We start from the raw sequence: 26,617 nt of genomic DNA on the forward strand, positions 1-26,617 counted from the left end.
ATCGGATCCAGCTGGAACCTGCAGTCGGCCTTCAGGGAAAAATAACAAGAAAGTAAAATCCATCCATCATATGGGGTGTTTAAGGCCTGCTGGGACACTCTTTTTTTTTCTGATCTTCACTCCTATATAGCTCCCCTGCTCAGACATTTAATATTCACATCCAAACAAGAATTAGGACTTGTGTGATCTGTTCAGACGTGGTGGAAACTGAAAGGGAACCTGAAGTCAACACTCATCCATGACTCATTTCCTGAGTTGAAAAAGGAGCAATGCTGGCAAGAAAAGACCTTGAACTCCACCCTGGTTGTGTGTACATCACATGTGCCACATCGCCAACGTGATAACGCCACCGCCTCACGTATTCTGATGAATCAAGGACTGGAATGTGCACCTAAGAAGTTGAAGTCAAAGGTTTTAAAAGGTTTGACCTTTTACAGTCCGTGACACATCTTACTGTCATGCATTCATTCATTCATTCATTTTCTATCGCTTATCCTCACGAGGGTCGCGGGGGGTGTTGGAGCCTATCACAGCTGTCTTCGGGTGAGAGGCGGGGTACACCCTGGACTGGTCGCCAGCCAATCACAGGGCACATATAGACAAACAACCATTCACACTCACATTCATACCTATGGACAATTTGGAGTCGCTAATTAACCTAGCATGTTTTTGGAATGTTGGAGGAAACCGTAGTACCTGGAAAAAATCCACACATGCACGGGAAGAACATGCAAACTCCACACAGAGATGGCCGAGGGTGGGGAAAGACAAAATAAGAAGCCAAAAAGTTACCACTTCCACACAAAATAGGAGGAGAACTCATTCATTCATTGATCCATTTTCTACCGCTTATCCTCACGAGGGTCGCGGGGGGTGCTGGAGCCTATCACAACTGTCTTCGGGTGAGAGGCGCGGTGTACACCCTGGACTGGTCGCCAGCCAATCACAGGCCACATATAGACAAACAACCATTCACACTCACATTCATACCTATGGACAATTTGGAGTTTATTAGCCTAGCATGTTTTTGGAATGTGGGAGTACCCGGAGAAAACCCACACATGCACGGGAAGAACATGCAAACTCCACACAGAGATACCCGAGGGTGGAATTGAACCTAGCTGTGAGGTCTGCATGCTGACCACTCATCCACCGTGCAGCCGTAGTCACATAAAAAAACCCCAAATGCAAATCCTCTTTCATTTCAAGCTGCAAAAAACTTTTATTTTTAAGAAGAATGGATGCTCTTTACATCCAGCCACCACCCCACCCACACTTCTTGCCTCCATTGTCATGGTTGTCATGCACCATGCAGCCATCCACTGTGGAATCCTGGGAATTTTTTTTTTTTTTTTGCTTGACCTGGCTGCAAAAGTAATGTTGACCAAGAAGTGCATGAAGCACAAAGAACAGTGATGCATACATATAAAACACAGCATCACTAAATTATTAACTTTTTCCCAATCTGGAAAAACTGTTGAAGTGACATTTTTGTTGTTGTTGTTGCAGCAGGCGTGGGCACTGGTGTGTGAAAGTGCAGCAACGACAGGGTTAATCCGACCCATATGGTGTACCAGGAGGTTGGGTCCTGCTAACAGGAGAGGAAAGGCTGGGTGGGGGGCAGAGCAGACGGGAGAGGACAGCGGGACACACGCTAGCAACACCTGCACCTGGTGGAGAAGTCTCTCCCACTCCCACGGACTGATCTCACACGGAGATGCCGAAAGTTTGAGTGCCAAGGATTTATTTTTTTTTAATGTGGACCAAGTCTCCTTTTCTCTCCTGTGGATTTTTTTTTTTTTTGCTAAAAAACAAAACGGATTATTTTCCACTCTTGTAAGGCATTACTGTGAAGACACATTTTTTTCCAATGTGATTCCGTGACTACTCGCAACTTTTTATAATCCAAGGTAAGACTTTTGGTTTAACTTTTAACCGGCGTTTGGTTACTTTATACCGGAGCTTGTGTGCGTTTCTTGGGAGGATGAGTGAAGTGAAGCCGGGCTCCTATTAGTGGTTGTGGAGTTCACAGGTACAAAACGACTGCACCCGAAGCTAGTCCTCTAATTATTTGATTTGACTCGAAACCTCAGTATATTATTACAAGAGACAGTCCAAATCTGTCCTGTAGTTAACGCCCAGCTGTTAAAAGTAGATAAAATACAGCCTTACCATGGAGGCCCGTATAGCAAGCAGCTTGTGCTATTTAAACGTCCATTCCTCGTTTTTAGCTATGCTACATTTCTAGATTAGCTTAATTTTTCCTCGTCTGAGTAGCTAATACTGGCCTAAAATGTGTCATGATAAGTAAAAAAGGTGCCGTTTTTTGAGCCACATTTTATTTATAGATGTTTTTTTTGTGTTGTAGTTCCTGGTGGCTCTTTGAAGTGGTGATTATTTTAAAGTGACAAATACTTTTTGATGTCACATCACTGGTGGATTTTTTGTTAACGTTTCACTGAGGATGGATACATACTATAGATAGATAGTTACAACGTTTAGTACCTCTTACAAGTCTAAAAATATATAACACAGTCCCAAATTATCAGAATGACAAGCTCCTGTATCATAAAGGTAAATTGATGTCCTTTTTTTCCCTAACCATCGTTTCAATTCCTTTCGATCAAAATCTGTCCAAATCCCAGCCTAGCAGCCATTTTTCCCCCCGGACATTTGTTGTACAGTTCTTGCTTCTGAAAACATGTGAATTGCGAGTATACGAAACCTGTTTACGACCTGTTAAATATAGTTTTTAACATTAGAGCTCTTCAGGCATGAAATAGCACCCCTATAGTCACCTTTCTTACCCATATATTATATATAATTCAAGAAAACATGCCATTTAAGACATAAATAAGACAGATGTTTTTGCCTCTCTCTCTCTACTGACCCCCCCCCCCACTCCTCCAACAAAACAAAACCAAATAACGGCAAATAAAATTTTATAGTACAGGGAAGTTGTAGCTTACACCTTTCCTGACACAGAGCAAATCTGTTTAGCATGTAAGGGCATTTAGATCAACAATACTATCTGCCCTAATGGCTGGACGGGACACAAACCCCCCTCCCCAAAAAACCCCGTAAATAAGACTCATGGATGTATATGTTGTAATAATTGACGTATTTACCAGAAATGCATGACCGAAAGTTACGTTGATGGGTCAGAGTTAAGTTTTAGCTGGAGTACGGTCAAAAATATAGCAGCCTGTGTTATTATTATGGTGATTATTAACGCCATTATTATTGTGCCTGTTGTGAGGCAACTCAAACCTGCAATAAAAGCCTGTTGTTCGTCGATCAGCATTATAGCAACATTACTGATACCTAGTGGCCAGTATAGAATACTACATTTCAACGACGTTTTTGAATGCCTAATAATTATATTTTACTTAATTTAGCCTTTTTTTTATTCATGTAAATGCTTGATTTAGGCAAAAACGATGTATAATTTGCTTACATATGGATTATTTTTTTAAACTTATAGGCCAATTAATGTATTTTTGACAAAACGCATTTCTAACCGCAAAGTGACAACTTTGTATTTATTTTTGTATTCTATTCAGTAGCTGCTTGTTTAGGGACATGTGCTTACTTTTTATATAAATCACACCATTTTTTATTATTATTATTATTATTATGATGGGTTGCCATAATTTGGCCTTGCCAGCGAGGCTCACTGGAGGACAGGGAGACTGAGGAGCAAGTGTCGGTTTTGAACAGAGAGAGGCTCGCCGGAGGGCAGTAAGGCACAGTTATGCCAAGTACCAAGTAAATAAAAACCAAATAATTGTTGATTTTACCTTTTTTTATATCAGTTTAATTGATCAGCATACCTTGACATTTAATACCTTAACCTGTTTAATCATCATTTAAACACCATAACTAATTTCTTCTCGTCAAACTTCTCCCAAAAGAGGCCTTCGTCACATGGATGTCATGAGAGTGAGAGATGCCCGTGGGATGGCTTATAGGCCGAGTGAGCAGGGGAGACAATTTAATGGACTCAGCTTTTAGTATTCATAATTTATACGGGATACTCTCCAGCAAAGTGCAGATGCATAATGAATGCTTGAGTTAAGGTCTTGGTTTCAACACCCCTCCAAGTGTCAGAATTGGTTGGTGCGAGGGGGGTGGGAGGTGGGGGGGGTACCTGTTTCTTTGAAGTGTCACCTATCTCACTCATCAACCTCGGCCAGTCCGCTGCTGTCATGAATGACAACCGCCAGAGAGGCAAAGAGAATAGCTGATGGGTGTCTTATTTGAAGTTTGGTGTTTATGTTGCAGAATAAAGTATGCAAGGTTGAAGACTGCAGACTTTTTTTTTTTCCCATGCACGTGTGCATGTAGATACAACTCTACAACCTAAATACACACTACATTTACTGTTTAAATAAATAATAGGGCTGTCATGTTTTCCAGAAGAGGTGTGAAGATTTGGACTACAGCGTACGTCTTGCGTTATTGGACAGCCGCAGGCCAAACTTCTGATCAGAGGCTTCAAAGAGAGAGTGTGTGTCTTATTCTGTCTCTTTATTCCTCATGGGGCACACTATAATAATCAGTCTTTTTTTTTTTTTTTTTGTCCAGATTTAGATCTGTGCTGGCTACCTGCATGACTGTTACCATGGCAACATCTGGAGCCCAACTCCTCCTGTTAGCGTTATGTGTTTACAGAGGCACGGGCCTGCAGCAGTCAGCGCCACGGGTTCGCCTCTCCTTCAAAGGTGAGCTGAAACTCTTTTTTTCTTGTAAAGTCACACATGCACGGGCGGGCCCGCGCGCGTCAGGCTTCGCTTCCTCTTTATTCATACAGTATGTAAAGAACGCTTTTCCTGTCACATGTCAAAAGGGCACACCGCTGGAAACAAAAGGTGGATATTACGTGTGTTTTGTTACTGGCAGGGCCCTTCATGAAAAGTTACCCTCCACGCCCCTTAAAGCGTCGTGCACCGCAGACACTCGCCGTTTTGATGTCTGACATGATGACAACAGAGGGAAATTGAACTTTTAACAGCAAAAATGGTCTATCAGTTTGCAACTGTCGCCTCAAGGTGGAGGCGGATTGCGCTTTTAATGTGAGTTTTTTGTAGCATTTGGGATTTTCCCAATAATCTATATCCTGTCCTTGTGAATTCCAAAGACATTTTGCCCACAAAAGACTCAAACTTTGATATTCTATATTGGTGGTTCATTCATTAATAATTGTCTAAGTTGTTTGTTTCCAGTATCTAACTAAGTTCAAGCTTAAGGAGGTGGAAGTGACAAAGGTTAAAGAAAGCAATATCAAACTGTTTGTTTATTCAAGTACTGCACACAGCTCAGAACAGCAGTATTACATCGATACAGTAGAGTATATTATGGCTGTCTATGTGAACGGGATATCCATGTTTTTTAAAAACTATTTTTGCCTTGCACTTGAAGAAAATGATGGTACTATTATGGTACAGAAACATGCAGGCTATTTTTATATCCAAAAATACAATGCTTTAGTTTTAGTTACAAATGTTCTAGTTACAAATATGCTTTCGTTTTTTGTGTAATGAATGCAGGCGTCATGGCGGACGTGTGGTTAGCGCGCAGGCCACACAACTAGGAGTTCAATTCCACCCTTGGCCATCTCTGTGTGGAGTTTGCATGTTCCCCCCATTCATGCATGGGTTTTTTTTTCCGGGTACTCCGGTTTCCTCCCACATTCCAAAAACATGCTAGGTTAATTAGCGACTCCAAATTGTCCATAGGTATGAATGTGAGTGTGAATGGTTGTTTGTCTATATGTGCCCTGTGATTGGCTGGCAACCAGTCCAGGGTGTACCCCACCTCTTGCCCGAAGACAGCTGGGATAGGCTCCAGCAGTCCTGCAACCCTTGTGAGGATAAGCGATAGAAAATTAATAAATGAATGAATGAATAATGAATGCAGAAGAACTGTCATTGGCTGACGACCAGTCCAAGGTGTACCCCGCCTCTCCCCCAAAGACAGATGGGATAGGCTGCAGCATACCCGCGACCCCCGTGAGGATAAGCGGTACAGAAAACACTCTTACGCTTCTTCAGTTACGTAGATATCTTGACTTATTGTGTCCTATGTATATATTGTATGATTATTATAATATTGTATTGTGATTTACTCTGGGACTTCTGAGCAAATGCCCTGTGTTCGAATCTCCACTAGTAAGCATTATTGGTATTCATCAGGAAGGTCATGTCATCCAGAATATCAAGTGCTTAAGTGCAAAATCAGTATACGGGTCAAAACCATGAAGTGTCTGGACTGGTCTAGTTTAATTGGAGAGTCAAAATGTATGTGGGTGTAAATTATTATTTATCGATATCCTGTATGCACTGTGATTGACGAGTGACCAGTCCAGGTAGTACACTAAGTTTTAGTAGGTACCGAAGAGGATAAGCTGTAAAAAAAAAAAAGAATGAATGCATGAATGACTAAGCCAGTGCACCATCCACATGATTTTGAGGCATTTTTTAGAGTATTACAGGACCTCATAAAAGTGAGTCCACCACTCATATTTCACTACACTGCACAAATGGTACTTTGATACAATGTAAAGTAGTCAGTGTGCAGTGTGCATCAAAATATCCAAATTGCGCTGAAAGTGTTATATTTTGTCCGGCTACCGCTTTAATTCTAATGGCTAAGTACATCCTCTGGAATGTTCTTCCACACCTCCTCCATCACAACATAATGGAGCAGGTGGATGTTGGTAGACCAGGGGTCTCAAACTCAATTTACCTGGGGGCCACTGGAGCTAGGGTCTGGGCAAGGCTGGGCCGCATCAAGTTTTCCAAAAAAAACAAACGCATTTATTAAAAACAGAAAAATACACAAACTTTTTCAGTGCTTTGGTTCCGATTTTCTACAATAAAAACTCTGATAAAACATTCCACTGTTCTCAAATATCTTACTTTTTATTTTTCTGCACAAAATAAGATGAAAAATAAATAAACAAATCAAGAATAAAGAAAATCAATCAATCAGTAATAAATAAATATAATAATAATAATAAAACGGCAAATAATAAAAACATAAGAAACCACATATAGTTGGTGGGTAGACAAATTATTTTTTCAGATTAAAATGAACAAAGCATTATTAGAGCCCTGTAGACATGACAAAACACGACTATAGTCACATTTATACTCTTTTTATTTACAACATGGGTCTTGAGACACATGCTAACTCGCAAACTAGAGAGCTAGCGACCTAAACGGTAGCCTTCAAGTTATTTCCTTTAAACTTAAATAGCCAAAAACTTACCACTTCCACACAGATAGGGAGGATAACTATTAACAGTTATTTAACCTTTAACATGAACATTAATCAAATGTAATAATTTTGTTCTGGGTACATGATACCATACAGCATCCATATCAAACTTGCGTGGGCCGCACTAACATTAAACTTTCATATCAAGGCGGGGGCCTCAAACTAGTGTCCTGCGGGCCACATTTGGCCCGCAGGCCGCGTGTTTGAGACCAATAAAGTTTAGTGTACATCACCTTTACTCTCAACTTCTTTAGCAAGGCAGTGGTTATCTTGGAGGTGGGTGTGCGGTGGGTCCTTATCCGGTTGGAATACTGCCCTGCATCCCAGTTTCCGAAGAGAGAGCATCATGCTGTGCTTCAGTATGTCACAGTTCATACTGGCATTCATGATTCCTTCAATGAGCTGTAGCTGTGCAGTGTTGGCAGAACTCCATACCATGACACTCCCACCACCATCGTCCCACCACCTTATTAGTACGCCTCACACATACTTGACACCATCTGAACCAAATACGTTTATTTTGGTGTCATCAGACCACAGTACATGGATCCAGTAATCCATGTTCTTTGTCTGCTTATCATCAGTTTACCGGCTTTCTTGTGCATCATCTTTAGAAGAGACTTCTTTCTGGTACAACAAGCCATGCAGACCAGAGTGTGGCTGACAGTCTGAGCACTGACAGGTTGACCCCTCACTTCTACAAACTCTGCAGCAATGCTGCATCATACACAACCCTTGGATATAACGCTAAGCACGTGCACTCAGCCTCTTTGGACGACACTGACAGGGTCTCTTCTGAGTAGAACCTGTCTTGTCAAATCACTAGACAGCTCAGTTTGAAGGTATTGGCATCTTCTATCTCCTTACAGGCCAGCACATCTTTATGTTGAGCAAATAGTCTGAGAGTTCTTTGGCATGCTGTGCCTTGTTCCAGTGACCAGTGTGAGAGCCATAACAAATTCGACACACCTCTTCCCCATTCACACCTGATACCTTGTAGCACTATGGAGTCACATGACACCACGGAGGGAAAAACAGCAAATCAAGCCCACCTTTATTTACATACAATATACAATAATTTAATATAATATAATATTCATTCAGGCCACTCCAAATTGTCCGTAGGTGCGATTGTGAGTGTGAATGGTTGTTTGTCTATATGTGCCCTGTGATTGGCTGGCGACCAGTCCAGGGTGTACTACCTCTCGCCCCAAGACAGCTGGGATAGACTCCAAAAAGCGAAGACCTGCAGTATAAAACCAAACCCAAAAGCTACAGCAATGCATTTCTCGTTCAATTATTCATTCATTTTCTAACGCTTATCCTCACAAGGTTTGCGAGCATGTAATCTTAACCAATCCAATGAACGCCTCTCATCGCGTGTAAATGCGCAGGGCCCACCGGACTGCTCATCAGTGGAAATAAGACATTAAAATATATTCATTCATTCATTTTCTACCGCTTTTTCCTCACGAGGGTCGCGGGTTTACTGCGATCTGCGGAATTTAGTGATTCCTCCGATATAAACTATAAACTAACCCTCTGGTATTTTACGTTTAAAAGTGGAAACAATATTGTGTAGAGCACAAAATTCACAACCATTCTTAACTCATTCACTACCAGAGACGTTTTTTTGTCTTTTGAGGTGATGATGCAACTCCACAGTAGAAGATAGCATGTTTGGTGCAGAAGTGCATTCATTCATTTTCTACCGCTTATCCTCACAAGGGTTGCGGGATGCTGGAGCCTATCCCAGCTGTCTTCGGGCGAGAGGCAGGGTACACCCTGGACTGGTAGCCAGCCAATCACAGGGCACATATAGACAAACAACCTATAATGTAATATAGTATAGAATATAATTTAATGTGGTTTACTAAATTTAGTTTTCAGTGGTTTTGACTTATTTTGATTAGACAGTAAATTTATACTGGTTTCCATTCCAAGCTGCACACTGACTAATTTACATTGTGTCTAAATGTCACTTTTGTGACGGGCGATACGATGACTGTGTGTTCCACTGTGTACACAACTGGGATTTATGGCATTCTTCAGCATGAAACACATTTTTGTCTCAAGTTGGAATAGTGACTAAGTGCTTTTGAGCTGTAAAAGAGCCCTCAAAGGCTGGGATTAGTGAGATATTTGGTTGGTATGTTTGACAATTGGCAGCTGAATTCCGATTATTTTATGGGAATGAAAAACGACCGTTTGCAGGTTTGTCAGCAAGAGTTGTTGTTATGACCTCTAAGGCTAATTCCTTCCGAGTAAACTGCTTATATGTACACGCCCGTTAATATGTTTTCAGTAAAACATGCAGAAATCCTCAAGTTGGCTCTTGTGCTTCTCCGCGCAGGAAGTCCCGAGCGTACAAGAGCTCATAACACACACTCGGACACGTCCACAACAGCTGAGAGGTGTTCACTTCTTACATTGTTGGTTCGGTGGCCACACTCCCCAACCGCAGTGACCCTTCCCCCTAATACCAAACAAAAAAAGGAGAAAAGTTGGATTTAGTCCAAATGTTTTCTGCGACTCCAAGGATTTATTGTTCATTGTTTGCGACAGCGAGTCTCTTTGTTCCCGGAGGCGCCTGTGGAGGAGGTTTCAGGCCGGGCAAGGGCCCATGTGACTCCTTTGAGCCAGCATGAGTGACACTGTGAGATTGTGGAGCCCCCAGGATCTTGTATTGTTCCTTCTCTTGTGTCTGTTATGCAGACTTGAAAGGGAGACCCGGTGGATAGAATTAGTCGGCGTTGCTAGAGAGCAAAACATGCTGTGTAATGGCAGTCGGGAGACATGAAACCATCATTAGTGCCTCGGCGACAATATGTTGTAACCTGAGAGATAATAGTGACCCAGTTGTAGTGTCATACTTGAATTGGGTGTCCTTCCTAGTGTTTCCCTATCAGTGGCAGAATGTTGTCTGGGGGGGGGGGGTCTCTGGATGTTTACTGGATGATGGCAGTACATTGTTGGCTATTTTTGGAAGGCGTGTATAGGGCTGTGGTGTTTCCACACTTAGGCCATTCAATGAATCCACGCTAGTCCGGCCCAGCTCAGTCATCCGGTGTTTACCTCACAGAACCGGACCTCGTCCCACCTCAAAGACTGCATCCCCTGTCACCCGGAGATCCGATTGCACTGCTTATTTTAGTTGCACCTTGACTACATCCTGTTTAACACTGACCCCTTCCCCACACACACACACAGAAAGGAGGATGGCAGTCACTTTGATGTAAATAAAGCCTGTGTGCCCTCCACAGTCCATCTAAGCCAGCTTCTGAGGATCATTTGTAGCCATTTGTCGTGATACAAGCCCGGGTCCTGATATGGTGGGAAAATTTGTGTAACGGTGGATGTTCCTTTGATGAGTGGAAATAAAATGCATCCAGTGACATAGTGCGTTTCACGAGAAGAGAAAAAAAAAAAAGAGCGTGTCTTAATAGGTTCCGCTCGCCTGAACACAATCACGATCTTAACAATTAGCTGCACTGACCGTGTTTCTTAAGGGAACTGCTTTTTTTATTTTTTATTTTTTTGCTTAACTCCACTGGGCGGGTGGTGCCTTTAGCCCAATCACACAGTCAGTACATATGAATTATTCACTTCCTAAAAGCAAATATGTTTCTTAAAACACTCCGAGTGGAGTTATATTTAAGCACTTGCATGCATTTTCTAGAAAGGAGGTGAGAATGATGCTGTTTCACGACCTGTAAGTTCATCCAAGCTAGTAATGAAACATGTTTGTGGCATTAAATCGAGCAACATTAGTGTGGTTGGCGGCGGGGACTCATTCATTCATTCATTTTTTACCGCTTTTTCCTCACGAGGGTCATGGGGGTTGCTGGAGCCTATCCCAGCTGTCTTCGGGCGAGAGGCGGGGTACACCCTGGACTGGTCGCCAGCCAATCACAGTGCACATATAGACAAACAACCATTCACACTCACATTCATACTTATGGACAATTTGGAGTCACCAATTAACCTAGCATGTTTTTGGAATGTGGGAGGAAACCGGAGTACCCGGAGAAAACCCACGCATGCACGGGGAGAACATGCAAACTCCACACAGAGATGGCCGAGGGTGGAATTGAACCCTGGTCTTCTAGCTGTGAGGTCTGCGCGCTAACCACTCGACTATGTGATCAACTATCGTGGGGACTATACTCATAAAATTGGGTTTTCAGGTCTGGAAGTGTCATGCTTCATGCTTGATTTATGCTTTTGCCAGCAACTCATACAGTAGTTTGTACAGATAAATAGATTAATAGTATTTCTAACAGAAAAAAATAAAAAATGGATCTTAGCATACAGTATGAACAAGTTTGGCCACCCTTGGTAATTTCCAAGGTTTTCCTTTATAAATCACTGCTTGTTGGGATCAGGAATTATCCCAAAAAGAAAGTATAGCTTGAAGTGGTAGTTGGAAGACTACTTGTGTTTGCATTAGCATCGGTACTAATGTTATTCTTCAGAGTTATGTCCACTGCTTGTACTAACGTTGTTGCACACTAAAATGATCAATGTTTATCTCAAGACATTCATTAACTCCACTTGAACCTCCGACCATGCCTTTGTTTACCACTGGAAGTTACAACTGTAGTAGGAATTTTTGTATATTTCCTGAAACTAAAGTATAACTAACAGCAATACTTCTTTTACAGAACTGATGGACACTCGGGCGGCACGACCTTTCAGTTTCTCCTTTAACACCAGTGACTACAGAATCCTCCTGATGGATCAGGACCAGGGTCGCCTCTACCTGGGCAGCAGGGAGTACCTGGTGGCTCTGGATATGCACAATGTCAACAAAGAGCCTCTAATTGTATGTCATAACACTGTCTGCTTTCTTAAATGACTAGTTGGCACATATTAAGATGCAGGTCTTAGGTGAATAATGTATAAAGATATAAAATGAAGTGTCAAAATCTTCCAAAAAACACATAGCCATCATCAGGTGCAAAACACATTCCTTTTGACGTTTGTTTTGTTCCATAAAATTCTCTTACCTTTAACATACTCTATGATTACAAACATCACAGAAACATTTTTTAAGAAGGATTTCCCCCTTGAGTGACCTTGAGGGATCTGACGTAGATTATAGCAGTTTTGCCAAAGTATAAACCAAAGTAAAATCAAATCAAGACGAAAACGAAATGAACATTTTAGTGAGTAATGCAAAGAAAAAGAAACCAGATGTTGGAATGAAAAACATATTGTCCTTTTTTTTCCCCTTCTCACATGAATCACAAAAAACTTGACATTCATCTGGTGGACCTAAAACTAAACTTGCCCATTGTGCTTACACATTGTGGTGGCTTACTATCCATGTCATTTACATTTACATTGGGGTGTGAGCCCTATTGATTTTAAATGATTATGCTTTGGGTTTGATTTTCATTGCCAATCATTGTTCATGTTATGATAATGTCATATGTCATATATCTACTGTAAAAACTACATTATACCTACTGGATGGATAGACAGACTTTCTTTATTGTGTTAGCAGTGAAATTGCCAATGAAATGTCGTTGCCTGGCTCCCGCATAATAATAACTAATAATAATAATAATGTGGAGAATAAATAGATGACATCAAATATGAACAATGTACAGCGTAAACAGTAATTTGTAAAAATAATTTAAATAATTTATAAAATAATAATAAATAATTTATAAAATAATAATAAATAATTTATAAAATAATAAATAATAAATAATAAATAATAAATAATAAATAATAAATAATAAATAATAAATAATAAATAATAAATAATAAATAATAAATAATAAATAATAAATAATAAATAATAAATAATAAATAATACGTTTCCACAACGTTGGAAGCATATAATTGTACTAAACATCTTGTACGTTCTCCTGCACACCCTCTAATAAGGCAGTAATTTTTGCCGTCTTTGAAAAAAATAACAACAGATCCATTGGCCTGCATCTGCGAAGCGAAAGGGAGAATGCCAGATGACAGGAAAAGGAAGACAGGTGGGATCATTTATTGACATTCTTCTAAAATGGAGGGGACGCTTCTTTCAGCGTTTAAACGATATGCTCTTTGTCCAGGGTGAATGTGCCAACTTCGTGCGTCTGATCGAGCCGTGGAACCGCACCCACCTCTACACCTGCGGAACGGGGGCTTACCAGCCCATCTGTACATTCATCAACAGGGGCTGGAGGGCAGAGGTGAACACATTTACAGTTTCCCCAAGAGGGATTCACGGATAAAATTCCCTGAGCAGCAGACCTGGAAACATAGCCCTGCTAAATATTTCAGAAGTACAAACTGGGACACTGATTTGTTTATGATTTTCCTCTGCTCCCTTGTGACGTTAAAGTGATCTATTTTTATGCATACTCTCCATTGTCTAATCTGTATCAGGACTACCTGTTTCGACTGGTCCCGGGGTATGTGGACTCCGGAAAGGGAAAATGTTCCTATGATCCCAAACAGGAGAATGTTGGAGTTCTTATTGGTAAGATGATTCAACGACAGACCAACAGGAACAAAATGTGATGTTTAAAGTTAACTGGAGTTTCTTGAATGCGCTCCACTGTAGGCGGTAACCTGTACGCGGGGGTCCATATTGACTTCATGAGCACAGATGCGGCTCTCTTTAGGACCATGGGCGGGAGAAGCGTCATCAGGACTGAGCAGTATGATTCCAGGTGGTTGAACGGTGAGTAATGATTGGCGTGCAGAGGTAAAAGTTGTCCATTACAGATTCCGGTGCCTGACTGGCAACTGGTTTTCTGTCCTCTAGAACCGGTGTTTGTTCAGATCCAGCAGATCCCTGACAGCGCAGAGAGGAACGATGACAAGCTTTACTTCTTTTTCCGTGAGAAAAGTTTAGACTCCAGCGGGGGTGCGAGCCCCAACGTCTTAGCCAGGGTGGGGAGAGTGTGTCTGGTGCGTACAAATATGCTCATTATCTTGTAATGTGAAATGCTACATCGGACACAATGAACCGCAACCTCATTTCCTTTGTGTCCAGAATGATGAAGGAGGCCAGAAATCCTTAGTGAACCGCTGGACAACATTCCTTAAAGCTCGTCTTATCTGCTCTGTTATAGGAGAAGATGGAGTGGAAACACGATTTGATGAACTACGTGAGGCCTCCGTGACAAAAGTGTGATTGCATGTGAACAGTGTTATTGATTAGGGGCCCTTTGTCTCGCAGGTGATGTATTTATTCAGCCGACGCAAGATGAACGGAACCCGATGGTGTTCGCTCTCTTCACTACAGCAGGGTGAGCAGTCTCATCAGTTTTTTGTTTACATTTACATTTCAGCGACTAAGAGCCTGCCTTTTATTTTACTCTTTGTTCCCAAGTTCTGTGTTCAAGGGCTCAGCAGTCTGCGTCTACTCCATGGCCGACATTCGCAACGTCTTTAACGGACCCTTCGCCCACAAACACGGCCATAACTACCAATGGACAGTGTACAACGGCAAAATTCCTTATCCGCGGCCAGGAACAGTGCGTCCCAACTACAGCGTTCCCTTTTAAAATACTCCATGACAAAAGACAAACAAACAAACAAACCTTTTTTTTTCCAGTGTCCAGGAGGAACCTTCACACCTGGTATCCGTTCCTCCAAGAACTTCTCTGATGAGGCGGTCAATTTTATCAGGGCTCATCCCCTCATGTTCCACCCCGTATATCCCATCCATCGCCGCCCCCTGGTGGTGAGAACTGGCGTGGACTACCGCTACACTGCTCTGGTGGTGGATCAGGTGGATGCGGTGGATGGACGCTACCAGGTGCTCTTCTTGGGGACAGGTGAGGGAGTCAGATATTTGCCTGCTGGGAACACGATTCACAATTTAAATAAATAATATGCCTACAATTAATCTGCTTAGTTGAACTTTTGCCATAAAAAAAACTATTTTAAGATCGCATATAGTTCCGGTAAGTTCAATAAGAAGTTACTTAGTTAAGAGTTGGACTGGGCACATTCATACCGAAGGCGTGAGAGCAGAGTGTAATCTTAACCAATCAAATGAACACCTCTCATCGCGTGTAAATGCGCAGGGCCCACCGGACTGCTCATCAGTGGAAATAAGACATTAAAATATATTCATTCATTCATTTTCTACCGCTTTTTCCTCACGAGGGTCGCGGGGGTGCTGGAGCCTATCCCAGCTGTCTTCGGGCAAGAGGAAGGGTACATCCTGGACTGGTGGCCAGCCAATCACAGGGCACATATAGACAAACAACCATTCACACTCACATTCATACCTATGGACAATTGTGTGCGATGCATTATTGGAAGCGCACATTGGGCTCCATTTTCGTAGTCTTACACCGCGGCAACGGTTTGTGGATAGCTCACTTTGCAAATTTCGTGAGCGACGCAGCGCGGTGCACCCACACCTCCGTCCCTCCCACCGGTGCAACTGGCAAAGAGAGAAGGCGTGAGAGCCGAGTGTAATCTTAACCAATCAAATGAACGGCTCTCATCGCGTGTAAATGCGCAGGGCCCACCGGACTGCTCATCAGTGGAAATAAGACATTAAAATATATTCATTCATTCATTTTCTATCGCTTTTTCCTCACGAGGGTCGCGGGGGTGCTGGAGCCTATCCAGGGTACACCCTGGACTGGTGGCCAGCCAATCACAGGGCACATATAGACAAACAACCATTCACACTCACATTCATACCTATGGACAATTTGGAGTCGCCAATTAACCTAGCATGTTTTTGGAATGTGGGAGGAAACCGGAGTACCCGGGAGAAAACCCATGCACGCCTCAAATGCAGCAACTGGCTTCATTTCATTTATCCTAATTGTATTTTATCTCTCATCAGATCGAGGCACCATCCAGAAAGTCATAGTTTTACCCAAAGACCCAACAAGTATGGAGGAGCTCACACTAGAGGAAGTTGAGGTTTTCCGGGTAGGTTAACTTCTAAGTCTTGAGAGTAAGTAAACTTTAGAGATGTAGTCTTACTGAACTATATCTTTTCAATCATTTGCAGAGCAGGGCTCCTGTCAAAACTATGAAGATCTCTTCTAAAAGAGTAAGCAAGCATCTAAACCGGTTCACATGTCAGTGCTTATTAGTACAGAGGCTGAACTCAGAAATGTTTTTCTTCTGTCTTGCAGCAACAGCTGTACGTGTCATCAGATGCAGGGTTGACTCAGGTGTCGCTGCACCGCTGTGGCGTGTACGGCAGAGCCTGTTCCGACTGCTGCCTGGCTCGAGACCCTTACTGTGCCTGGGATGGGGAGAGCTGCTCGGCCTTCACTCCTTCCACCAAGAGGTCCGTGTATTTGCCGTCGCTCTGCGGTGACATCAAGTCAAGAATGTGTTTGGAATTCCCATCTTTGTTCCAGGAGGAGCAGAAGACAGGACGTGAAGCACGGCGATCCTTTGAGGCAGTGCCGAGGCTTTAATGCCAAAGGTTTGTCTTTTAATTTAAATTTTAAATGTTACATTCACCTTTTAGTTATTTTGGTTTTTGATACTGATTTGTTGCAGTGGAGAAACGTTTGAGAGAAATCGTGCAGTTTGGAGTGAAAGGCAGCAGTACCTTTTTGGAGTGTCAGCCTCGCTCTCCTCAGGCCACGGTCAAGTGGCTCTTCCAGAGGGATGGGAAAAGGAAAGTGGTAAGAAACATCAGTGTGACACGTTTATTTTGTGTGGTGAATGATTTAAACCTGGTAATGGTAATGGTTTTATTTCATTTGAACATGCATCAGATTACAATTGAATGCATCACATAATCAGTTCACAGTTCCACATATCCAAAAGGAGTAGGAAGAAGCAAAGCTTATTAAATCCTACGCTTCCATCTGGTACTTTTACAATCAGTAACGGTTTTTAAACGGTTTTTTAATGTATTTTATTTATTTTTATAAATTTTTATAAATTGTTATAATCTTTCATACATTTTTATAATTTTTTATACATTTTTATAAATTTCATTAATTGTATTATTTTTTCATTTTTTGTCACGTACCGAAGAACGAGGTGATATGAGCATCTAATGACATAATGTGTACCATAGTAAGTGTCAATATAGTAATATATATAGCCACCACTACCACTACCACACTAATTTACATCACAGCATACCGGCAAGAAAAAAAAAGGCGCCACCGGCATACACAGTACAGCAGGGGTGGGCAAACTATGGCCCGGGGGCCACATACGGCCCACCAAGCATTTGAATCTGGCCCGCCAGTATTTCAACTTTTAACATACAAACTGGCAACATGACTTGCAAGTCAGATGTCTTATTTCGTTAAAAAAAACCAACAAAACTGTCAAATTAAATTACATAGTTTGATGTGGTGTGATGTTTAAAGCGCTCCTGAGAACTGATAGTATAACACTTTTACAGATAAAATTAGACAAATAATTCAAGGAAAATTATAAGCATAAAATTGTGTGTGTTTGTTAATGATCTGTTAAAGTATGTTCTGGTCCTCTGGACAATTTTTTTTAAATATTTGCCCACCCCTGCAGTACTGAGGTGCTGAACCCCGTTTTCCGACGGCATTCAAATCCCGTCCCGAGTGTGTTGCAAATTTGGAAAGTTTTTAATTCTGGCTAGTTGCTTGATTTGAGCTTAGTTTTTTTTTTTAGTTGTGATAATATCTTATCTTTTGTGTGTGTTTATGGAAACCGGGTGTTACCTTTTTGTTATTAGAGATGTCTGAATTTTACACATGACTGTACCTTCTCATTCTTGCTGTTTTGATTTTAAGCTCAACCGTGAAGGAGACGTTCTAAAGACCAACCATGGCATCCTTCTGAAGTCCCTCAATGAATCGGACGCCGGTCTGTACCACTGCCTCGCTACAGAGAACAACTTCAAGCACACGGTGGCCCGCGTGGCTCTGCGCATCCTGGATCGAGACATTGTCTTGGCGCTTAGCGCTCGAGACGACGAAGAAGAAGATCACAAACCTCGCATCGTGCGACCTTACCCTCGGTCCTCCCTTAGCTCCACACCGTTCCCACCTGAGATTAAACTGATTAACCAGTACTGTCAGTCTTACTGGGAGCAGTTCAGTCCACAACAACAACAACAGCGCAAACGTACCAACCGTCGGCACACGGAAGGCCAGGAACAAGGCCCAGGTTAGGGGACACGGAACCCGTTTGGACTTGATTGGTGTTGTTCGTGCATGTTTGTGCATCTCCTTCATTCATTTGACAGGTGATGCTGTCATGCGGTTTTAAGTATCAGATGGGTGGTTTTGTCACGACAGTCGAGCGGGATACATATTGTGGATATTGCACACCACGCCTGAGCGTATTCCAATTGTTCCAGTTTTGTCAAGCTTTCAAGTAGACGTCATATTCACAGTTACAGTCATACATTTTTTTTATCTTATAGGAAAGAAAATCAAAAATCTTACCATCAGTGATCGGGGAATCAATGTTGAATTGTCTACAATTGCCAGTGGATTTAAATATATATTTGCCTCATAAACTAACTCCAGTATATTATTATATAAACACACATTTCAGGCATCCGTACACTTTTTTCACATAACTGCATGACTACTATGAAATATAATAACAAAGTCTGCACCATCGTTCCCCATTCAGACAACACTGTAACCTGGTGCTGCTAGCGAGTGTTTTTTTTTTTAATAACCTGTATGCGACAAGAAGGCAGCAACACAAAAAACCAAAAGTGTGGTACTTTTGGGGATATTGAAACAAATGTAATATATTGATTGTGAATATAATATATACAGTCAGTGGATTGTTTTATTGTATGAGGATATAATGATAAGTGTAAATGTTGCATGCTTCTGTATGTCGTCTGTTGCTATTCTACAGCCTTGCTGTGTAATGATGTTTATGTAAAATATTCATATTTTACTGTTCAGCTAAGTCAACTGGATTTTGCTCCTCCTGTCCTGTCCTATAGTGGTGGCAACCCCCCCCCCCCAGTATGTGAGTGGTGAGACATACAGTGATCTTTCAGTTATGCACTTTGACAGTGGTGATGGGAAATTTGGGATGTTTGCACAGATGTATCACTAAGTTAAAGGTTTTTTTTAATGTACAGTGTATTGTTATAAAAATTGGAATGACGTTGACTCAGTTGGCGCTCTTTACTTTTTTTTTTTGGTGGATTTTTCCGAAAGAGACAACTCACCCCACTGAGAGTAACGTATTTATGCCATTATGCTGTTACATCTTACAACAGACATGTTTGAAGAAATATACAGCCACTACGTTTACATGCAGTCAATATTCCGGTTTTATGCCTGAACAAACTGTGTTATTTCTAATTATATCGAGATATCCCGCTCAAAACACCGACGCAAGGACAGCGTCTTCAAGCGCAGATAACGTCATTTCCGCAATCACGTCATTTCCGCTTCTTCTTCCGGTATCCAAAAACAAAAAACACTAGCAAGTCGTATAATGAACAACAAGGGACATTTCACCACATCAATGACATGGTGAGTTTTCTTCTCGCTGTTGCCGCCATGTTTTTAAATACATTACTTCCTGTTAAAGACCCAAGATGCCTTTCGAATGGAGCATGCGCAGAACAAAAACAATATTAGTTTTGACCTAATGACCTAATTAATATTCAGGTTAGAAAAGGAGTAACGCTTTTTAAAAACCGCAATATGAGCATATTTGTGTTTTTCAAAAGGGATAGTGGTGTTTAACCGAGTTATTGCTAACATTCCGATTATTATAGAGTAATTTGACTGCATGTAAACAAAGCCGGTTTAAACATCTCTGAATTGACCTGCATTAGCCGCTCCGAACACATCTGTATGCAAATGAATACATTTTAAACATCTGTCTTGATTAAGGGTGAAAATCCACAAAAACAACAACTTTAATGTTAGTCATCCCATTCGTCGTCATCATCTTCATCATCAGCACCTTCATCTTCACTTTCACCTTCAGGAAAACACAGATAAACAAGTGTTAGCTCCCCACTTTCCTTTCATAATGCCTCCATGATTGATATAAATGATGTGTTTACCAGAGGAATGAATGACTTTACTGCGCTTCTGCATGACCATCATGAGAGCGCCGACAATGCCTTCGCCCTGCTCTGCTGGTGTGGGCGGAGTTAGGTCTTGACACTCTGTCACCTGCGGGCACAGACAATGTTAGACACACCCGCATGTTTTTTTTTTTTCAAATGTGCTACATTGTTTGAATGTGGAGTATCTGAAGAATAAAAGAAGAAAATGTCTTACATTACGGAGCTTCTTCCCCAGTCGAATCTGATCAAGCAGAGCACCTCTGCTGTCTGCTTTGTTCAAAGATGGAGTAGCAGGTGGTGGGTGACCGAAGGGGGGAGGAGGTGTGTGGGAGTCCACAGACAGTTGAGCAGGTGGGGGTGGAGGAGGCGGAGGTGGAGGTGCAGGGCCTCCTCTGCTGGGTGGAGTGGGGGCGGCTGGAGGTGGGAAACCTGTAGGACGCTGATGGGGTGGTGATGGGACATGAGGGGGCTTTGAGCAAGGCAGCGAAGGGATGTGAGAGGGTGAAGAGTGAGCTGGCGGAAGAGGTGGCGGGCAGCCTTGGTTTGATGCTGGCGGGGGTGGGACAGCTGCCCGCGTTGCTCGCTGTGGCTGGCCCGGAAGGGGAGGCAGAGGTCCAGAACGCCCTCGTGGAGGTGGAGGTGTTGGGGCTGAGCTGCCTGAACCTGGCACAGGAGGCAGAGGCCCCTGTCTGCTGGGTGGAGGGGGTGGAGGCCCAGCAACTGCAATGGAGGAACATGACATGTATTAAAGCGCACAAAGATGCAATGACAAGAAGAAGTTAGATATTCAAATCTGACCTCCTTTTTTTGCCTCTCTTTTGACTGCCTCCATGCCCCCCGAGCGCTCTATGATGTTATAGACCAGTTGCGAGGTCTGCTCATCTCTCATCTCGGCCTCTCCGATGCCAGCTTGCGACAGAAGGTTCCATAGGTCTGGGTCAAGATTGTTGGGGTCAAATCCAACATGGCTTACATGCCTGAGTAAAAGAAAGATACAGATCACGCATATCTTACATGTAACATTCATTCATTCATTTTCTACCGCTTTTTCCTCACGAAGGTCGCAGGGGTGCTTGAGCCTATCCCAGCTGTCTTCGGGCAAGAGGCAGGGTACACTGGACTGGTCGCCAGCCAATCACAGGGCACATATAGACAAACAACCATTCACACTCACATTCATACCTATGGACAATTGTGTGCGAGGCATTATTGGAAGCGCACATTGGGCTCCGTTTTCTGAGTCTTACACCGCGGCAACGGTTTGTGGATAGCTCACGTTGCAATTTTCGTGAGCGGCGCAGCGCGGTGCACCCACACCTCCATCCCTCCCCTCGGTGCAACTGGCAAAGAGAGAAGGCGTGAGAGCCGAGTGTAATCTTATCCAAATCAAATGAACGGCTCTCATTGCGTGTAAATGAGCAGGGCCCACCGGACTGCTCATCAGTGGAAATAAGACATTAAAATATATTCATTCATTTTCTACTGCTTTTTCCTCACGAGGGTCACGTTGGTGCTGGAGCCTATCCCAGCTGTCTTCAGGCGAGAGGCGGGGTCCACCCTGGACTGGTCGCCAGCCAATCACAGGACACATATAGACAAACAACCATTCACACTCACATTCATACCTATGGACAATTTGGACTCGCCAATTAACCTAGCATGTTTTTGGAATGTGGGAGGAAACCGGAGTACCCGGAGAAAACCCACGCATGCACGGGGAGAACATGCAAACTCCACACAGAGATGGCCGAGGGTGGAATTGAACCCTGTGAGGTCTGCACGCTAACCACTCGACCACCGTGCCGCCTTCCAACAATACATTTCATGTTAAAGATTCTTACTTAAATCCACTGGGGGCTCCGATGTCGGCTTTAGAGAGCTTTGGGGCCTTTTTCTTGTTCTTCTTCTCCTTCTTCACTTTGTTGCTCCGATGCGAGGAAACTGAGTGCATTAAGCGGGAATGTGGAGACTGGCTATCAGGACTTTGGACATCCCCCGTGGCCTTAAGAAAGGAACCAGGACTACCAGATGCTGCTTTTGGAGGAAAATACAGTCAGTTGTTTACTCGATACTGTACATTATCTGTGTAATAATTATGCAGATGTAATGAGGACTTGGACAGTGCTATTTAGCTGAATCAGGCCTGTGATTTCGGTTCAAAAAGTGGAACCAGCTTGCATTTTTTTGTAGCAGATTCCTAAAAACACAGCGCTCTTGTATGTCTTATAGAGGAAACCAGCATTTTTGCAGGTGATGCTTCAAAACTGCATAGTACTTGTGTCATGTAGATCATGTAGACTCTATTTGACCTACGCACCCCCATAAAATAGCTCAAACATGCATACTTTTTGAGTAATAATTGGCCAATTACTGTATTTTCCGGACTATAAGTCACACTTTTTTTTCATAGGTTGGCAGTTCCTGTGACTTATACTCCAGAGCGACTTATAAATGAAAAAACTGTTTATGTTACATAAACACTGTACACCTTTTCTGTTTATGTTTATTTTTGTGTAGCTGAATAAGCATTGTGTTAGCATATCTTACACCTATTCAGCCTGTTCTCTATTCTTTTATTGTTAGAACTTGCCTTCCAAGATGACGTAATGTCTGTTTTGGTCAAGTAGTTTGTAAAATAAATTACCCGCAAAAAATGTGATTTATACTCCAGTGCGACTTATATATGTTTTTTTCTACCTAATTATGCACTTTTGGCCTTGTGCGACTTATACTCCGGAGCGACTTATATTCAAGAAAATACGGTATTTACTCCCAGTCCATTCTTGCCCAATTTATACAGGCACTGTATCAGAAAATATACCTTTTATGAAACAATAATGCTCAGTTTTGAGGTAAGCTAAGAGCATACAAAATACCAGCTTCTGTGATAGTAAATGTTTATGAATTTACCTTGCCGGTTGTTTCTTTGGTTGATTTTCTCTACCACAGCATTTCTAAAGGCTTCTGCTTCATGCTGCTGTGAGAAGTTCAGTCCAACTTGACAGTCCTGCATATATACTGTATGTCAGGAATATCATATCCTAAAGTACTCTCATATAGTCACTACAGTCTAACATCTTATAAACATTTGAGAAGCACAGCAAAAATATTAATATGAGGTCAATTTAAAGGGTCACTCACATGATTTATCAACTTTGCAATACAGTTTATTTACATTTGTTATTCACAGCAAAGAATTATTTCTGTAAGTGGAATCCGCGAGCCTAAGCTGAGTAAAAAAAACGCCTCTCACGGTCGACTTTGTTTGGTATATTTTTCATCAAAATAGTAGCCATGCCAAAATGATGTGTTGCTGCTGGATGTTTACAGTATCCGAGTGATACCGTACATTTGTTTTACTTCCCAAAATGGTAGTAGTAATGGTTTTATTTAATTTTAACATGCATCAGATTACAATTGAATGCATCACATAATCAGTTCACAGTTCCACATGTGCAAAAGGAGTAGGAAGAAGCAGAGCTTATTAAATCCTACCCCTCCATCTGGTACTTGTACAATCAGTAACGGTTGCATTTGTTCACTTCCTGCTTTCCTAATAGAATTTAAGTTTTTTTTAATTGATTTTATAAATTTTTATAAATTTTTATAAATTTTTATAAATTTTTATAAATTTTTATAAATTTTTATAAATCTTTATAAATTTTTATAATTTTTTATTTTTTTAAATAAATTTTTATAAATTTTTATACATTTTTATAAATTGTTATAATTTTTTATAATTTTTTATAAATTGTTATAAATTGTTATAATTGTTTATGAATTTAATTAATTGTATTATTGTATTTGTTCACTTCCTGCTTTCCTAATATAGTTTTTTTTTAAAGAGGAAGTTTTAAGTAAAAAATAGATTTTTTTTGCAGTGTTCATTTCACTGATGACTGTCTTGAATGAACACTTATTTATCAACTTTGCAATACAGTTTATTTACATTTGTTATTCACAGCAAAGCATTATTTCTGTAAGTGGAATCCGCGAGCCTACGCTGAGTAAAAAAAACGCCTCTCACGGTCGACTTTGTTTGGTATATTTTTCATCAAAATAGTAGACATGCCAAAATGATGTGTTGCTGCTGGATGTTTACAGTATCCGAGTGATACCGTACATTTGTTTTACTTCCAAAAATGGTAGTAGTAATGGTTTTATTTAATTTTAACATGCATCAGATTACAATTGAATGCATCACATAATCAGTTCACAGTTCCACATGTCCAAAAGGAGTAGGAAGAAGCAGAGCTTATTAAATCCTACCCCTCCATCTGGTATTTGTACAATCAGCAACGGTTGCATTTGTTCACTTCCTGCTTTCCTAATAGAATTTAAGTTTTTTTTAATTGATTTTATAAATTTTTATAAATTTTTATAAATTTTTATAAATTTTTATAAATTTTTATAAATTTTTATAAATTTTTATTTTTTAAAATAAATTTTTATAAATTTTTATAAATTTTTATACATTTTTATAAATTGTTATAATTTTTTATAATTTTTTATAAATTGTTATAAATTGTTATAATTGTTTATGAATTTAATTAATTGTATTATTGTATTTGTTCACTTCCTGCTTTCCTAATATAGTTTTTTTTTAAAGAGGAAGTTTTAAGTAAAAAATAGATTTTTTTTGCAGTGTTCATTTCACTGATGACTGTCTTGAATGAACACTTATACAAGAAGCATTTGGCTTGAAAGTATGTATAAACGCATTTTGCAAAATACTGCTATTGCGACAGAGGAATAGTACTGTCTTGTTAAAAAAAAAGGACAAGAACGACCATTATGTCAAAGTTTCCATAGAACAGATTAAGTCATGTTTTGTTTACATATTTCATTCTAAACACTATAGCCACCATGTTGTAAGACTTAAGTCCGTGTTTTACAAATTCTTCATTTCATCTCCAGTGTTCGTCTCCTCAAATATTTGCTATAATGACCGTGAACGTCAAAGTTAATAAATCATGCCTTTTAAATGTGAATGAAAAAAAATCAAATAAAGTCCCGCTTACGTCAGCAGCAAAGGTGTGAAAGTACAACTGCGGTGCGGAATAAACAATTTGGTTGTAAAGCTCTTGTTCCCACACCAGCCTCCCAGCCTGCAGAATGTAATGCACCATCAGACATATTGTGTATTTTTCAGCAAGACATATTGTGTATTTTTGTGATGTGTTACCTTCAAATCATACATGCGAATGAAGTAGGACCGCTGAGGGTTGTCTTTAATGAAACACACCACCCCTGTGTGCTGCAAGCTCCATGTTGATGGATTGTGAGGCGGTGCCTTGAACAATTGTGCCACCGCGGTAGCCATAGACTGTGTGAAATACACAACACACATGCATCTGTGCGTATATTTAACACTTCGTTTTAATGCACTTTCAGTTCTCTTAACACTGAGACAAGCTGAGATAAACCGAGACAAAGTGTCTAATTCTGCCACCACAGAGGAAGAAAGGCTTCAGCCACCATTTCCTGTTAAAACGACTCCTTTTTTTGATGACAGTTCAGCTTCAGTAAAAAAAAAAAAAAAAAAAAGATGTAAACGCATGAACATTTTCCTGGATGGACTTGATGAACAAGCTATAAGTTAAACAGTCTCTTTTTACTTTGACACTGAGATTAACAGTGGAAAAAAATCAAACAATCAAACAAGAACTTATACAAGAGCACCGTAATGTTCACGTCGACAACTTACAGCACACCTTCTGCCGAGCAGACCCTCCAAGGCCTCGCTTTCCTGGAGGCTCAGCAGGGAGCTCCATATGCTCTCCGTTTTGCTTTTAGACCCTCGGCTCATGGTGCGCCTTGAAGGTCGGTTGATGTAAGCCGTCTTCTCAGCACAGCCGCATTCAAGGAAGTTGAACCTCTTCTCTGTTACATTCACACGTCAACTCAGAGCAGGAAACTCATTACCACACTTCTTCTCTAAAACCCCCACCTCCCTCTTTCTTTCATTTTCCTTTAGATCAGGGGTCTCAAACTCAATTTACCTGGGGGCCACTGGAGCTAGGGTCTGGGCAAGGCTGGGCCGCATCAGGTTTTCAAAAAAAAAAAACGCATTTATTAAAAACAGAAAAATATGCAAACTTTTTCAGTGCTTTGGTTCCGATTTTCTACAATAAAAGCTCTGATAAAACATTCCACTGTTCTCAAATATCTTAATTTTTATTTTTCTGCACAAAATAAGATGAAAAATAAATAAACAAATCAAGAATAAAGAAAATCAATAAATCTGTAATAAATAAATATAATAATAATAAAACGGCAAATAATAAAAACTTAAGAAACCACATATAGTTGGTGGGTAGACAAATTATTTTTTTTCAC

At 41.0% G+C, this 26,617-nt stretch overlaps 2 protein-coding genes across 5 annotated transcripts; one reads left to right on the forward strand and one right to left on the reverse strand.

Annotated features, from left to right (window-relative positions):
* The first annotated feature begins 1,600 nt into the window (after positions 1 to 1,600).
* LOC131104160 (semaphorin-3F-like) lies at positions 1,601 to 20,491 on the forward strand. The gene is made up of 19 exons (XM_058051039.2): positions 1,601 to 1,910; positions 4,420 to 4,508; positions 4,588 to 4,724; positions 11,946 to 12,106; positions 13,218 to 13,280; positions 13,359 to 13,478; positions 13,675 to 13,768; positions 13,853 to 13,972; positions 14,057 to 14,202; positions 14,288 to 14,402; positions 14,474 to 14,543; positions 14,627 to 14,771; positions 14,852 to 15,074; positions 16,106 to 16,194; positions 16,277 to 16,318; positions 16,404 to 16,561; positions 16,635 to 16,702; positions 16,780 to 16,907; positions 18,012 to 20,491. Exons 3-19 carry the CDS (start codon positions 4,613 to 4,615, stop codon positions 18,390 to 18,392), a joined length of 2,235 nt encoding a protein of 744 aa, XP_057907022.1. The 5' UTR covers positions 1,601 to 1,910; positions 4,420 to 4,508; positions 4,588 to 4,612; the 3' UTR covers positions 18,393 to 20,491.
* Positions 19,126 to 26,156, reverse strand: wasb (WASP actin nucleation promoting factor b). 4 transcript variants are annotated; one of them, XM_058051040.2, is made up of 9 exons: positions 25,986 to 26,156; positions 25,464 to 25,604; positions 25,300 to 25,386; positions 23,189 to 23,285; positions 22,120 to 22,312; positions 21,077 to 21,255; positions 20,493 to 20,998; positions 20,273 to 20,384; positions 19,126 to 20,187 (listed from the first exon to the last, which is right to left on the reverse strand). In XM_058051040.2, exons 1-9 carry the CDS (start codon positions 26,085 to 26,087, stop codon positions 20,129 to 20,131), a joined length of 1,476 nt encoding a protein of 491 aa, XP_057907023.2. In that variant the 5' UTR covers positions 26,088 to 26,156; the 3' UTR covers positions 19,126 to 20,128. The 4 variants fall into 4 exon arrangements, with proteins under 4 accessions (XP_057907023.2, XP_078652538.1, XP_078652536.1 ...); XM_078796412.1 differs by having other exon boundaries at positions 20,166 to 20,384; positions 25,993 to 26,156; XM_078796410.1 differs by having other exon boundaries at positions 20,167 to 20,384.
* Positions 26,157 to 26,617: the final 461 nt, after the last annotated feature.

This window comes from Doryrhamphus excisus, linkage group LG15 (assembly GCF_037039965.1).
Source record: "Doryrhamphus excisus strain RoL-2023G ecotype Guam linkage group LG15, RoL_Dexc_Guam_v1.1, whole genome shotgun sequence".
NCBI lineage: Eukaryota > Metazoa > Chordata > Actinopteri > Syngnathiformes > Syngnathidae > Doryrhamphus > Doryrhamphus excisus.

Bases quoted from the DNA above. Each gene is read 5' to 3' on its own strand.
- LOC131104160 (XM_058051039.2), top strand. From the start codon at position 4,613: ATGACTGTTACCATGGCAACATCTGGAGCCCAACTCCTCCTGTTAGCG. The intron at 13,479-13,674 runs GTGAACACATTT...AATCTGTATCAG, and splicing joins ACAGGGGCTGGAGGGCAGAG to GACTACCTGTTTCGACTGGT. The intron at 16,908-18,011 runs GTAAGAAACATC...TTTGATTTTAAG, and splicing joins GGGATGGGAAAAGGAAAGTG to CTCAACCGTGAAGGAGACGT.
- wasb (XM_078796410.1), bottom strand. From the start codon at position 26,087: ATGAGCCGAGGGTCTAAAAGCAAAACGGAGAGCATATGGAGCTCCCTG. The intron at 25,605-25,985 runs GTAAGTTGTCGA...TATTTCACACAG, and splicing joins TGCTCGGCAGAAGGTGTGCT to TCTATGGCTACCGCGGTGGC. The intron at 23,286-25,299 runs GTAAGCGGGACT...GTATATATGCAG, and splicing joins TTCACACCTTTGCTGCTGAC to GACTGTCAAGTTGGACTGAA.